Below are 12060 nucleotides of genomic sequence, written 5' to 3'. Positions count from 1 at the left end.
ACCAAATCAAACATACACTTTTTGTTTTTTAAATGCACGGAACATTAAGTTCTTTTTTTTTTTTTTTTACCAAGCAGAGATAACACAAGCAGGGACAATGTGAACCTCTTCACGTTGCCCTGTGAGCATGCTTCATTTTAAAAGGGACCATCCAGTTCAGTCTTGATGCCCATCCACTCCTTGGCCTCTTTCCCTGTCAGTTGAACCTTAGCCCACTAAACTCACTTTACCTGAGACGTAGAAAACACACATTTAAAGCCTGGTTTACAAAGGTTATAGGGTTATACCTTTTATGAGCTCATCAGGCATTATTGTTGAATGAAGAAGTATTGTGATTCTTTCATATCCATGAACAAATTAGAAAAAAAAACTTCAGTGGTACTACACAGGCTACTGCTATTCTGACAACAGAAAGAAGATAAAAAAACAAGATGGCTAGATACCCTTTAATCTCATGTGCCAAAGCACAAACGACATAAAGTAAGATCCCAGCCGACTCGCTGCTCAGTTTCTGCTGCGGCTACGAGAGAAGGTACAGTGAGTTCATCTGCACTGCAAACGCTTCATTCGCATTGCCACTCAGCATGACACGTCACTGCTTTCTATACAGCTCAGATTGGAAAACAAAGTTGCTGTATGTTAGTAATACAGAATATATACAACGTGTAATACAAGTTCTTAGTGTTTTGTATCTGAGTTTGAATGAAAAGAGAAATGTCTGCTGCCGCAAGGATGTAGGACAGTGCTGAGGTGCTGGAACTCATCACACAGCAGGAGTTCAGACTCCAGATTAGCAGGGGTTTGAAACACACCTAAAAAAAGACTGAAACAGCTAATATACTATACAGCTGTGTGTATATAGTTAATATATAATTTCTATAGTTTGGAATCTCTTCAAGTAGATACCATATGCACTGCTAAATTAAAAACCAGACCCCAGTCCAAAGCAGGTCATCATGAACTAGATCCTGATACCCTAAAGGATATGCATACCAATTTTCTTCATAATTGTATTGTCGATATGTAGGTATGCACTCTGTTCACACTGTATCCCCATCGTTGTGGATAATCAACTATCAACAAACCTGAAATTTAATTAATAGAGATCTCACCTGGTCTTCTGTTAGAACAATCAAGCGGGTCACTATAATGTTCACAACGTTTCCTAGACTGGAATCACGATAAAGTTTGGCAACCTGACCTCCAGAAAATAAGAAAAGACACAAAGTCAGACAAATTAAACCAGGCACTTTTAATAAGTAGAATATTTCTAGCTATGCAAATTCTAAGAGGCTAGTTTAATACAGCACTTATTGAACAGAACTGGGCCTGTAAGTTATGCCGTGATTTAACCAAACTCTTACAAAACCAATGCAATTCTTATTAGTTGAAAATATGAACAACGCTCTCGAATTTGAAACATTTTCTATCACATAGGACTACAATACATTTACTTGCATTCCAAACGCTTTACGAATACAGCTCATAATTAAATAATTACTGCAAATGTTTTTATTTGTTTTATATATATTACTGTTGAGGGGTATGAAGGATTTGCAATTCTGTGAACAGGTAGGTCAACAGTGTGTTGGGAAATAAAGAGGGATCAAACTTACAATGTTCATTACTGATAAAATATAATGCTCAATGTCCTTGCGGCCGTGGTATCCCACCATCATTTTGTCAGCTACCACCAAGGTTTCCACAAAGCGTTCTGAGCTGACTGATCTCTTCTGTCGATGGACGCTGCTTGATGCATTATTAACTGGAATGGAAGCTGAAGAAGCAGACGGATCGCTCTGCCACCAAGGTTTATCGCTTCTTGTGACATCTGTAGGGAATCAATATAATTATCCACTTTAGTTAGGTCATACATTAAGCAGTTGATGTGTGGTGCTCCGTACCGCACCACTGCATACAGCATGCATGGATTTTCAATATCCTGCCATTAAATGGTTACAGAACATTGTGTAGTGTTTAGAAATAAACTCATTACTCATTGCGCTGGTCGTATGCCTGTAATATCTTTTTCCACATTATCACAATTGTTTATGCATATCTTTTGGGTTGACCAAATGAGGCATTACCCACTCCATATAGAGACATTTAGATATAAATGTAGGAGTTCAATATAATTGCAACAGCCTTTTAGGCTAAAGTCATATTTGTGGCACATGTATCCAAATAAAGCTCTTCCTACAACCACACTGCAGCTTGTTTTCTGTTTATTGTCTAGACATTCGATAACCTGCTATTGTGAGATCTAAAAAATATCAGTAACATGGCACGTACTGGGTTTATTATTATTATTATTATTATTTATTTCTTAGCAGACGCCCTTATCCAGGGCGACTTACAATCGTAAGCAAAAACATTTCAAGCGTTACAATACAAGTAATACAATAAGTGAATCTGAGCCCCTTCAAATATATATATATATATATATATATATATATATATATATATATATATATATATGTATATATACTGTATATTAGAGATGTTCAATCACATTTTCCAGTTGATTTATGATGCAAAACACACAAGTTAAAATAGCAAAACAATCTTGATTATGGCATTATTATTATTATTTATTTATTAGCAGACGCCCTTATCCAGGGCGACTTACAATGGTTACAAGATATCAAATTATTTTTACATACAATTACCCATTTATACAGTTGGGTTGTTTTTACTGGAGCAATCTAGGTAAAGTACCTTGCTCAAGGGTACAGCAGCAGTGTCCCCACCGGGGATTTAACCCACAACCCTCCGGTCAAGAGTTCAGAGCCCTAACCACTACTCCAAACTGCTGCATGACATTGTACAACAGATAGCATGCATCACATTCAGAATAACATAAGAAACGCTTTCTCATGCAATAAATTTTATGTGCAATTCATCTATCTATATCAAACTGCATCTACAGTTTATTTACCTGTCTATTAATAAACAATCAAGTAATCTGTATGTCATGCTAGTTACCTGAAACGCCACAGTTTGATTCCCCATTGTGTTGCTGTTGCCGAAGAGAAGTTTTTTTATAAATAACATGGGGTTGTCCTTCTTCAAAGTTTAAATCACTGGAATTTCCGGAAGATATATTCTTTAATGGCTCAATAAAATACTGTTCTTCTTCTGTTGTAATAACACCGTGCTTGTTGAAAAACAGAGCATCGAAAAAGAGGTTATAAAGTATGAAACAAAGCACAAGATTATTCAAACATAACACCCGCTTGTGAATGGGCTTGAGGTTTCATCTTGCACTTTAGACATATAGATACAGGCCTGCATGCATACCATCAATATACTATGTGTGTCTAACAGGAGTTACAGTTTACATACCAAATTATTGTAATTGTCATTGGAAAGCTTTCAGGTTGGTTCAAATGCTGAAACCGATAAGCAATCAATTAACCACAGTCACATTTGTGTAGGTGTTTATCTGTACCTGATGCCTTTGGTCTGGAGGGAAGAGCTTAATGGCAGTTTGCAACACATTTATAAATTCCATAACATGCTGGCTTTGAATTCTGCACAGCACTCACCAACACAGTCACTTTATTTGCAGCTTAGACGGGTGAAATTTAAAAACGGCAACTGGGAACTCTACACAGTCTCCCAATAAACTGATTAAATCAGTAGAGTTGGCAGGTATGTTGTCTAAATCATCTGAGAAACATAGTTCTTTTGCAGGAAACACTCAATGCTTTTATAATAAGCTATTAAGACGACAGAATGTCGGTTTCTCCTCTCTGCAGATTTAACTGATATTGGTGGAAACTGGCAATGAAGCACCTCATTTCCTTAAAGTGTTTATAAAAGTTTGGCAAATTTGCAAGTTAATTTTGCAGTTTACACTTTTACACTGTTTTTTTAACAAGCTTTACCACATTTTTTATGCTTTAAATACTTTGCTACTGTGGTATACCACTTAAAAAAACAAATGTATAGCAATTATTAGCAAACTAAAGTGATGAAGAACCTTTCAAAAGCTTCAGCTACTAATTTTTGTTTTGTAAAAAATAAAAAATAAAATGCTGTAAACTTCTATGGCAACTTGAGATGATACCACACTATTAAGCTGCCAAGATCTATATGCAAATTAGCCATGTGCATCTGTTTGGGAGTAAATGTTTTATTTCTGTTTGTTGTCCAGATTTAATCAAAGGCACAATAAATAACCCTTAAAAAAAGTTTAGTCACAAACATATTTTCTATCTATACTGGGTCAAAGAGGATAAATAGTACAAACAGAAATGTTACAATACACAGATATTCATATGACTAAAAAAATCTACTCACCAAACCATTACAGTTGCTCAGTGCCACTGCTGTTGTGCTCCGTTGATCTTGTAGGTATCCAATGTAATGACAATTATCTATAAAATCGTGTCTCCACTCTGGTCCATCTCTAGCCCAATATTCTACAATAAAATGTTTGGACACTAAATGAGTGTTCAGTGTCAGGTTTAAATGAAAGTGCCTTCCGTAGGCAGAGAGTTTATAAAACAGCCTGGATTCTGCAAGGTCTTGGTCGATGGGGTCCACACTCCTCCTTCGTCGCAAGTGTCTGTTGTGTTTCACAGTATAACTCATCAAGTCCCCGTTCTGATCCACTCTCACCGGGACTGTCAGCTGGTAGTGCTCAAGGTATGAAAGGAACTCCTCTTTGTGATCACAAGGTGAGCCCGTCAAAGAAGTAGGCGTGAAAGAAAAAACAGGACGTGACAAGTACTAGTAACATTAGTCAAATCCACTTCATCCACAAGCTTTCACTCATGAAAATCACACACAGACGACTTCACCTAATTACTCTAATAGAAACAGGTTTCTACTAAATAAAAAAATAGACAATGATGAGTTTCAACAATCATTTCAGAACTTATTGATTGTACCTTTTCTGATAACAGAAATTACAAACATTACTTCAGCTTGTTTTACCTACTATTTCAAACCCAGTGCATAAAGAGTATTTCTTTAACAATTAAAGACATTTTACTCGTGGCAACCAAACATTCCTTCACTTTCCTTAAATGTCCTTCTGATAAGGAACTGTAATTATTTATATCAATTTGAATTACTTCGGGAGTACAGGCTTGTATCCTAGGTGGAGCTCATAAGGCTTTTGTATTGAACAGGTTTCTGGGGAATTATCTAGGTGAAGGTGCAATCTGTTGAAAGCACATTGTCACATTGGCCATGCACACAATGAAAAAACAGACATGCTGGCAATACAAGCCTACCTTGGGAACTGTGTGAATGTCTGTTGTCGCTATGAAATTCAGAAGCAGCCATGACTAGGCTCAACATCCAAGTCAACATCTTCCACAAAATTTCCATAATGTAGAGAAGTTCTGACTTGGGCGAGGGAGGCTACCGGTGGGCTAAACACATTCCTTTACTCCAGTATAGCACCATAACAAGTCCAGCTATTATTTTCTTTTTTTGTTACTCCTGAACTTGGTCCACGTGCCCAGTTTCTTTTTTAGATTGGACTTTTGCTAAAGGGTTCTGTTTCCTTCTGTGTCTGGATTCATTTCCTTGCTATGAGCACAGAAATGGTTCAGCAAAACAATTTAACGTAATTCCACTGCAGCTGAGCTACATTGGAGGTTTGTCCTGGATTATCCATGTGTGTACCTGAAAGAATGACAAGACAGTATTATCTGAATATGCACGTCTCAACATTTATATATTGCTACACATAATTCATTATACGGTTTTGGAACAGGTCAGCAAACAAGAACATTATATACCTAATAATCCATTTACACAATTAAATGTATAATGAATGTAATAACACATTTTTAACATGTATTTTTGCTCAACATAAAACATGACAAAAACAAAGTGGAAAACATAAGGCTTCTGTTTTCAGCAGCTGCAAAACTAGTTGCACTTTTCAACAAACAGCCCACTAGCACATTTTCCAATAACAAGTTGACTCTTGTTATAGGGGTTTGGAGTTTTAATGAGCTAGTGGCTTGCCAGACACAATGCAACCTCCTGGTAGCGTTTTTGGTAATATATGCAGTCTTGCATTGTTGCTTCATATGATCAGAACTCTACTGCCGGGCAGATATTACATACAGGAAAGGTGCACAGTAGTTTTTGTGCATTGGTAAAGCACATTTTAGACAGTAGAAGAAAGTGTGTTAATCAAAACAACTCCCCTGGGTCAAAGTCCCGAGTTACCACTTCTAGTCCTAACAACAAATTGACAAAGTTAAAAAGAGGTTGTGCAGAAATTTCTGCCTGCGCCTCCAGTAACTGCAACATCTGGCGTTGACAACCGGTCATTTCACTAGGAGTGTGTAGATGACGCCTAGTGTGCGACTAATAAAGATATTTAAATTAGGGTTTTGAATAAATTACATTTAAAAGTTAAGCATTGGATTGTCATTCCATAAAAATACGAGTCACTGTTGAGTTGGTTAATTAATACATATTGTTAGGGTCCATAAAAAAAAGTTGTTTATGTAATTTACCTAGGAGTAAAATAAGTCATGGATTCATATATTTAAGATATTTTGGACCACTTCTAGTTTGGTTATCACGAAGCAAATCATAATAATACAATAAAAAAAAGAACCTCACAAATGTTACCCTATGATAAGCAGAGTCGCCTTATATCGGTTTCACTGCTGTGTTGTTGGAGGACTGCCAGGTTTTTCAAGCTATCCCTTTTATTACCAAAATGCAATTAAGTTGGTTTCTTAAAATTCCAACATGAAAACTGAAACTATTATAATAGAGTTATGCATTATACATTTCACCACTTTCCGCATATCTGTGCTTTTGCAAATATAGACTTTTGCTGGGACAGAATGCAAAGTTGTATAACTAGAGTGCCTATCAAAAATGGGTTTCCACGCCAAACTTACGTGCTGTCAGTGGTGGACTGCTTTCGTCGGGTGGAAGTGTTCAGAACCGAGGTGTTTTTTTTGTGTTTTTTTTTAGCTCGTCAAACACCTTCTGATAAATCTTAACAGCCGGTGTCAGAAAGTGCATTTGGATGCTAAAGTGATAAAGGGGAGAGGTAAAATGAAAAAGGGAAGAGGTTGGCAAAAATCAATACAAATTTCATTTGACTGCTTGTTACAAAGTCTATGCTGATCATCTAGCAGTCATAACGGCGGTAACGCGATCACTTGGGGTGTTAATCGATTACAGTTTAAACGTTAGCAAAGTGTCAAACGTTTCTGGTTTTGCTTAATCGTTTAAACTTTGTCAAAAATGTGCAGGTCAAATATTAAGAACAAGGGAGTGTCTGAAAATAACGGCAACTGAGAGTGTTTTTTTTTTTGTCTACTTCCTATCTTTGTCATGTGGCATCAAACACTGGATATTCACCTCCCAATTTCCAGCATGTTTTTACTCACGTGACTAGCAATGTCATATTTGGGAGCTCGAAAGCGAAGCCTATGGGCATATTTCGATAAAAAGGGAGCCCAAAAACCGAAATGTATAGGCTGTGCTCTTACAGTGGCAATACAGGAACAATGTTAAAGCACATGAAAATAAAGTATCATGTACATACAATGTCTGCTTCTACTACTGGTGCTGGATCTAGTGTGGAGGAGGTGGGGCCCAGACAAACAACAACCCGAGCGTATGTGCTAGGAAATGCGACAGTACTCGGGCTGAAAACATAACCGGATAGATTAGCGATTTTGATTTTAGCACTGTTTCAATAATTAGATGGCATAACATTTCTGTAATAATGCAATTATAATGCTCGCCCTCTAATCAATACCGACCATTATCGTACCGCCGATGCGATTATTCTTTTCAGATTACTTAACTGTTAATATACATTTATTTATTTACTGTACATGGCTTATGATTTTTGGTGTTTTTACACAACTTTTAGACTCTCCTTTAAGAATTCAACTGATACCTGTTAAGACATTCGTGTCTCAATCATAACTGACAAACGTGTTAAAATCGATTTAATGTTATTATTATTTATTTATTTATTTATTTATTTATTTATTTATTTATTTCATCAGAAGAGACAAGCCTCCGTTATAATTAAACTCCTATCTCTATAATCACAGTACTATCAATGACAGGTGACGTAGTCTGAGCACTGGTTTTAATTGGAGGAGCAACTCATACACTCCCGCCCCCGGCTGAAGCACTACTGTGTGCTCGATTATGAATGAAGTGTTTCATAATGGAAATTGCATAATTCGGTTTCGTATTCAATTTTCTGAACAAGATTTTAAAAAGTGACCATGAAAAAAAAAAAGCAATCCATCATAACGGTAGGACAAATTACATATGCCTATTGCATTGTGACACCGTAAGGGTCAGTAAAGTGAGATAGACAATCCGTCCTGTATCTGCCCTAACCGTTTATCCGCCATGATCAACCTCTTTAGCAACATTAGTTTATTACTGAACAGAGAATATTAGTTCAGATACTCAAAGTTTTCGTACACTGTATTGTATTATATGTGCTCCATGCGCTGCCATTGAGTAGTGTCACGTGATAGTAATTGTTATAGCTGTGTATAATAGTATTTAAAACAGGTTTCATTCATCCGACTTTTTACATATCCGGCCTTACTCTGGTCCCACCGCAGTCCCGATATGCGAGGGATGACTGTATTATGATACCACTTCCTTTAACTGGGAACACCTCTAGTAAGTGTTGTTTTTTCTGCTAGTGTTTGTTGGAAGTTGTATTTATATTATTTTTGCCCTTCCCCACCAGTGTTTGCTTATTTTCCCCAGCCCCGGTAAAGTCACTTTATTTTCGCCTGTACTATAATTATTTTGTTGGTATTTTGTTTAGCAAATTAAGTCTGTATTTATAGGGTGTGGTCGATTTTTGTCTCCCTTTCTCCTACAGTAACAACTTCGTTGAGAAAATATTTTATGCAAAGTATGTTAGTGAGGTGGTCTTGAAATCGAAATGCGATATCAATGTTGTATACAGTGCATTTTTAAACATACGCAGGCAGTGTGTAACAGTTAAGTATATTAGAATTAACTATGATGGGCTACTGTTTTCTTTTCTCAGTTGGCTAGTGGAGAAAATGCGTTTAACAACCGAATTGGGGTAAAGCTGTTTAGACTGCACTTGTAGAGATCTCTTGATTTACCCCCTACTATGCACTGGATTTCCCTGATCTACGCACGACGTTACTGGATCCTCAGCTAACGCACTATCCTTGCACTACTGCACTACTATTATGTCATTGTAGATATAATCTCATGTAATCCTTGTTGCATCCTATTTCATATTGTGTTTTAGAAGTATTATTTGCACTTACTATAAACTATACTGTATTTAAATATGAATCTTGCACTGTAACCCTGTACTGCCCTGTTGCACCTGCAAGTCGCCCTGAATAATAATAATCATAATAACAATAATAATATGAAAAGTGTTGTCAGTGCAGATACAGTAATAAGATTCTACTGCTGTTGATGTATCTATCCGCTCTAAGTCTGTCTATTATAATTACAAAAAAGTACAAAAAAATCCAACTGTGATGTTATATAACCTATACTATTTTTTTAAACCTATTGGACTGTGATTTTAAATTAATATCAAGACATACAAAAAAGATCATCCATTCCGCTAAAACAGTATACTAAATACTACTAGACTGTAGATGGTACATCTTGCTGTGATCTTCAGAAATTGTCTGGGTTTAGTTTAGTTAACATCCAGCAGTCTAAATCCAGACAGCAGCGCTAACTCTATTTGGATAAAACGCGTGTGACCCAGACAGTTGGCAACTAGCCCAAATGCATTACACCGGCAGCTCAATAAAAACAAGAGCCTCTTCAGTACAATATAAGAAATTGGGTTTTGATTTTAACACAGCTCAGCAGCAGACCCCGCGTTTAAATTAATTAAAGTTGGATAAGGGAGAAAAAAGAATTAACTTCTTTATTCATTCTCACTTCTAATTACGGTCTGCAACGTTTTTTTTAGCAGCAATCAAATCCCAAGTGACCACAAGTAAATGAAAAACACACGCGCACATCTAGATGATTAGCCCATTAAAAGTTTAACATATCCTAAACTGCACTGTAATCGCACTGTATCAATAAAACAGCTTTAGCAGATCTGATGTGGAAACTGCGTGTCATCAGTCTGATTTAGCGATACAACTTTCAAGTCGCAAAGTTGTTTTATTATTTAAATACAACTCATCTTTTAAACGTATCCAGTTCACCCTGCATGACTTTTAACGTTAACAGTCATAATAGCATGCACTAAAACGACTACACTGTTAAAATATATGGTGCATTATAAAAACGTACAAGGAGGCAATCACAAAAGCACACAGAACTAGAAGACAAGCTTACAGCCAGATCGGTATTGTTAAACCAAGTAAAGCGATAGTTACCGTTTTCATCCTCATTGTCAGGAGCTGCGCTGTATAGACCGCAGACAATAGAGTTGCCTGCACAGAAGTCCCGTACACATTCACTGCATTCGCTTTTCTTTTCCCTTTCTTCTTAAATCTATAAGAACTATCTTCTTGCCGACAAAAGGAATTTTGCAGTTTCCCCGCTACTGTATTTGTAAAAAGGGCTCTTTACTGCAGCATCGGACCTGGCAGTAAGTGTAATTCCATCAATTCACTCATGAAACAAGTCTGCTAATTTGATTTATTTCCCCACTATGAGTTAACTTTTTAAATTAAATATATAAGTATATATATATATTTTAAAAATCGTAGGGTTGTGTTATTTATTTATTTATTGTTGTTGTTATTTTTTGTTTTGCGAAAAGAAACACAACTTGCATATTAAAGTACACTGTAAGAAAGCATGCAAGGAAGCAAAGTTGTGTCCCCTTGATCACAGCACCCGGCCTATAGCCAAGTTTTAGAGCTGGCAGCCTACTCTGGGAGGTTCGGGCTGACGTCAGTGTGTGCAGATGTGCCTCCGCTTAAAAGTAAACTGTGCGCATGTTCCAGTGGAGAATCACGTGAAGGGGGAGGGAGTCGGGGTACAATCGGGGTAAAAAAAATCATTCAGCAAGGATTAGGCTAGTAGTGTTCTTGGCTTTAAAGTTGCATGAAAGTCACAGAGATTCGTTCATCCCTCGCCTCCTAGTTCAGATGCATTTATAAAAAATAACCTCACTAAAAGCAGAACAATGTCATTGACTCGACTTATTACTACTTATTACCGTTTGTCTGAAATACGTTTACAAAGTAAAATTTAATTTATAATACTGGTTTTCATTGCGAAAGATTTACTTGTTGTGTGATATTCCTTTCAATTATACGCGGGCTATGTTAATTACTATATATATATTTTATGAATGATCAACTACATAAGTGGCTGGTAATGTGGTAAATGGGAGTGGGACACCCGTAGAAACTGGAAATTAAGTGACACACACATGCGATGAAAACTGAAAACTGACTCAAATCAGTGCTATACCATTGAGTCACCCACTGTATACTTTCATTTGTTACAGTAAACTTCATGTAAAGTGCCAGTCGTTAATATTGATGCGTATGTTGCGAATTAAATAAAATATTCACTTTTACGTGATAAAATGTATTGACTGTAACCGTGTGTACAGCGAACAATCACTGAACATAATACAATTATACATTGTATCATTTATTGGTCACGATGGACACGACCCCTGTTTCCTGATCACAGCATATTGCTTCATCTTCAAATACAACATTTCCAGCTGCTGTGTCTTTCAAAGATGATTTTATTTTCCGTGTCATTTTTCCATCCCACGCCGGACGTTGTAGGTGTAATTCCTGTGATTGATCTACAAAGCACTTGGCCGAAGAACAATGATTTAGAATGCCATGGTTATGTTCCATTAGTTTTGGGGGATTAGACGGGCAATACAACAGTCGACAGAGTCATAAATCAGGACTGCCTTCTGGGTGTCTGGCTTTCTGACACCTAAATACACCACGTTGTTGTTGGTACTTTATCAACTTTTTAAAAATAAACGAATAAACAAATATACCTTATAATTGGGTTTACTATTGCCTCAGCAGGTGGAAAAAACATTTAAAACGATCTGAATTATTCTTATATATATATATA

At 36.6% G+C, this 12060-nt stretch overlaps 1 protein-coding gene across 2 annotated transcripts in view; it reads right to left on the bottom strand.

Moving 5' to 3' along the window:
• Positions 1 to 10852, bottom strand: part of LOC117403783 (A disintegrin and metalloproteinase with thrombospondin motifs 6) — an 82230-nt gene extending 71378 nt beyond the window's left edge. Inside the window, exons 1-7 of one of the 2 annotated variants that reach the window (XM_059006613.1) lie at positions 10377 to 10852; positions 6888 to 7021; positions 5247 to 5643; positions 4306 to 4670; positions 2986 to 3157; positions 1617 to 1831; positions 1113 to 1196 (exon numbers count right to left, since the gene is read on the bottom strand). In XM_059006613.1, coding sequence (XP_058862596.1) covers positions 1113 to 1196; positions 1617 to 1831; positions 2986 to 3157; positions 4306 to 4670; positions 5247 to 5343 — 933 coding nt within the window. In that variant the 5' untranslated portion in view covers positions 5344 to 5643; positions 6888 to 7021; positions 10377 to 10852. The remainder of the gene's footprint in view (positions 1 to 1112; positions 1197 to 1616; positions 1832 to 2985; positions 3158 to 4305; positions 4671 to 5246; positions 5644 to 6887; positions 7022 to 10376) is intronic. The other variant, XM_059006618.1, reaches the window with a different exon arrangement.
• Between the last annotated feature and the right edge of the window lie 1208 nt (positions 10853 to 12060).

This window comes from Acipenser ruthenus, chromosome 2 (assembly GCF_902713425.1).
Source record: "Acipenser ruthenus chromosome 2, fAciRut3.2 maternal haplotype, whole genome shotgun sequence".
Lineage (NCBI taxonomy): Eukaryota > Metazoa > Chordata > Actinopteri > Acipenseriformes > Acipenseridae > Acipenser > Acipenser ruthenus.
Note: the sequence above shows the minus strand (reverse complement) of the source record. Positions and strands in the feature narration are given on the sequence as shown.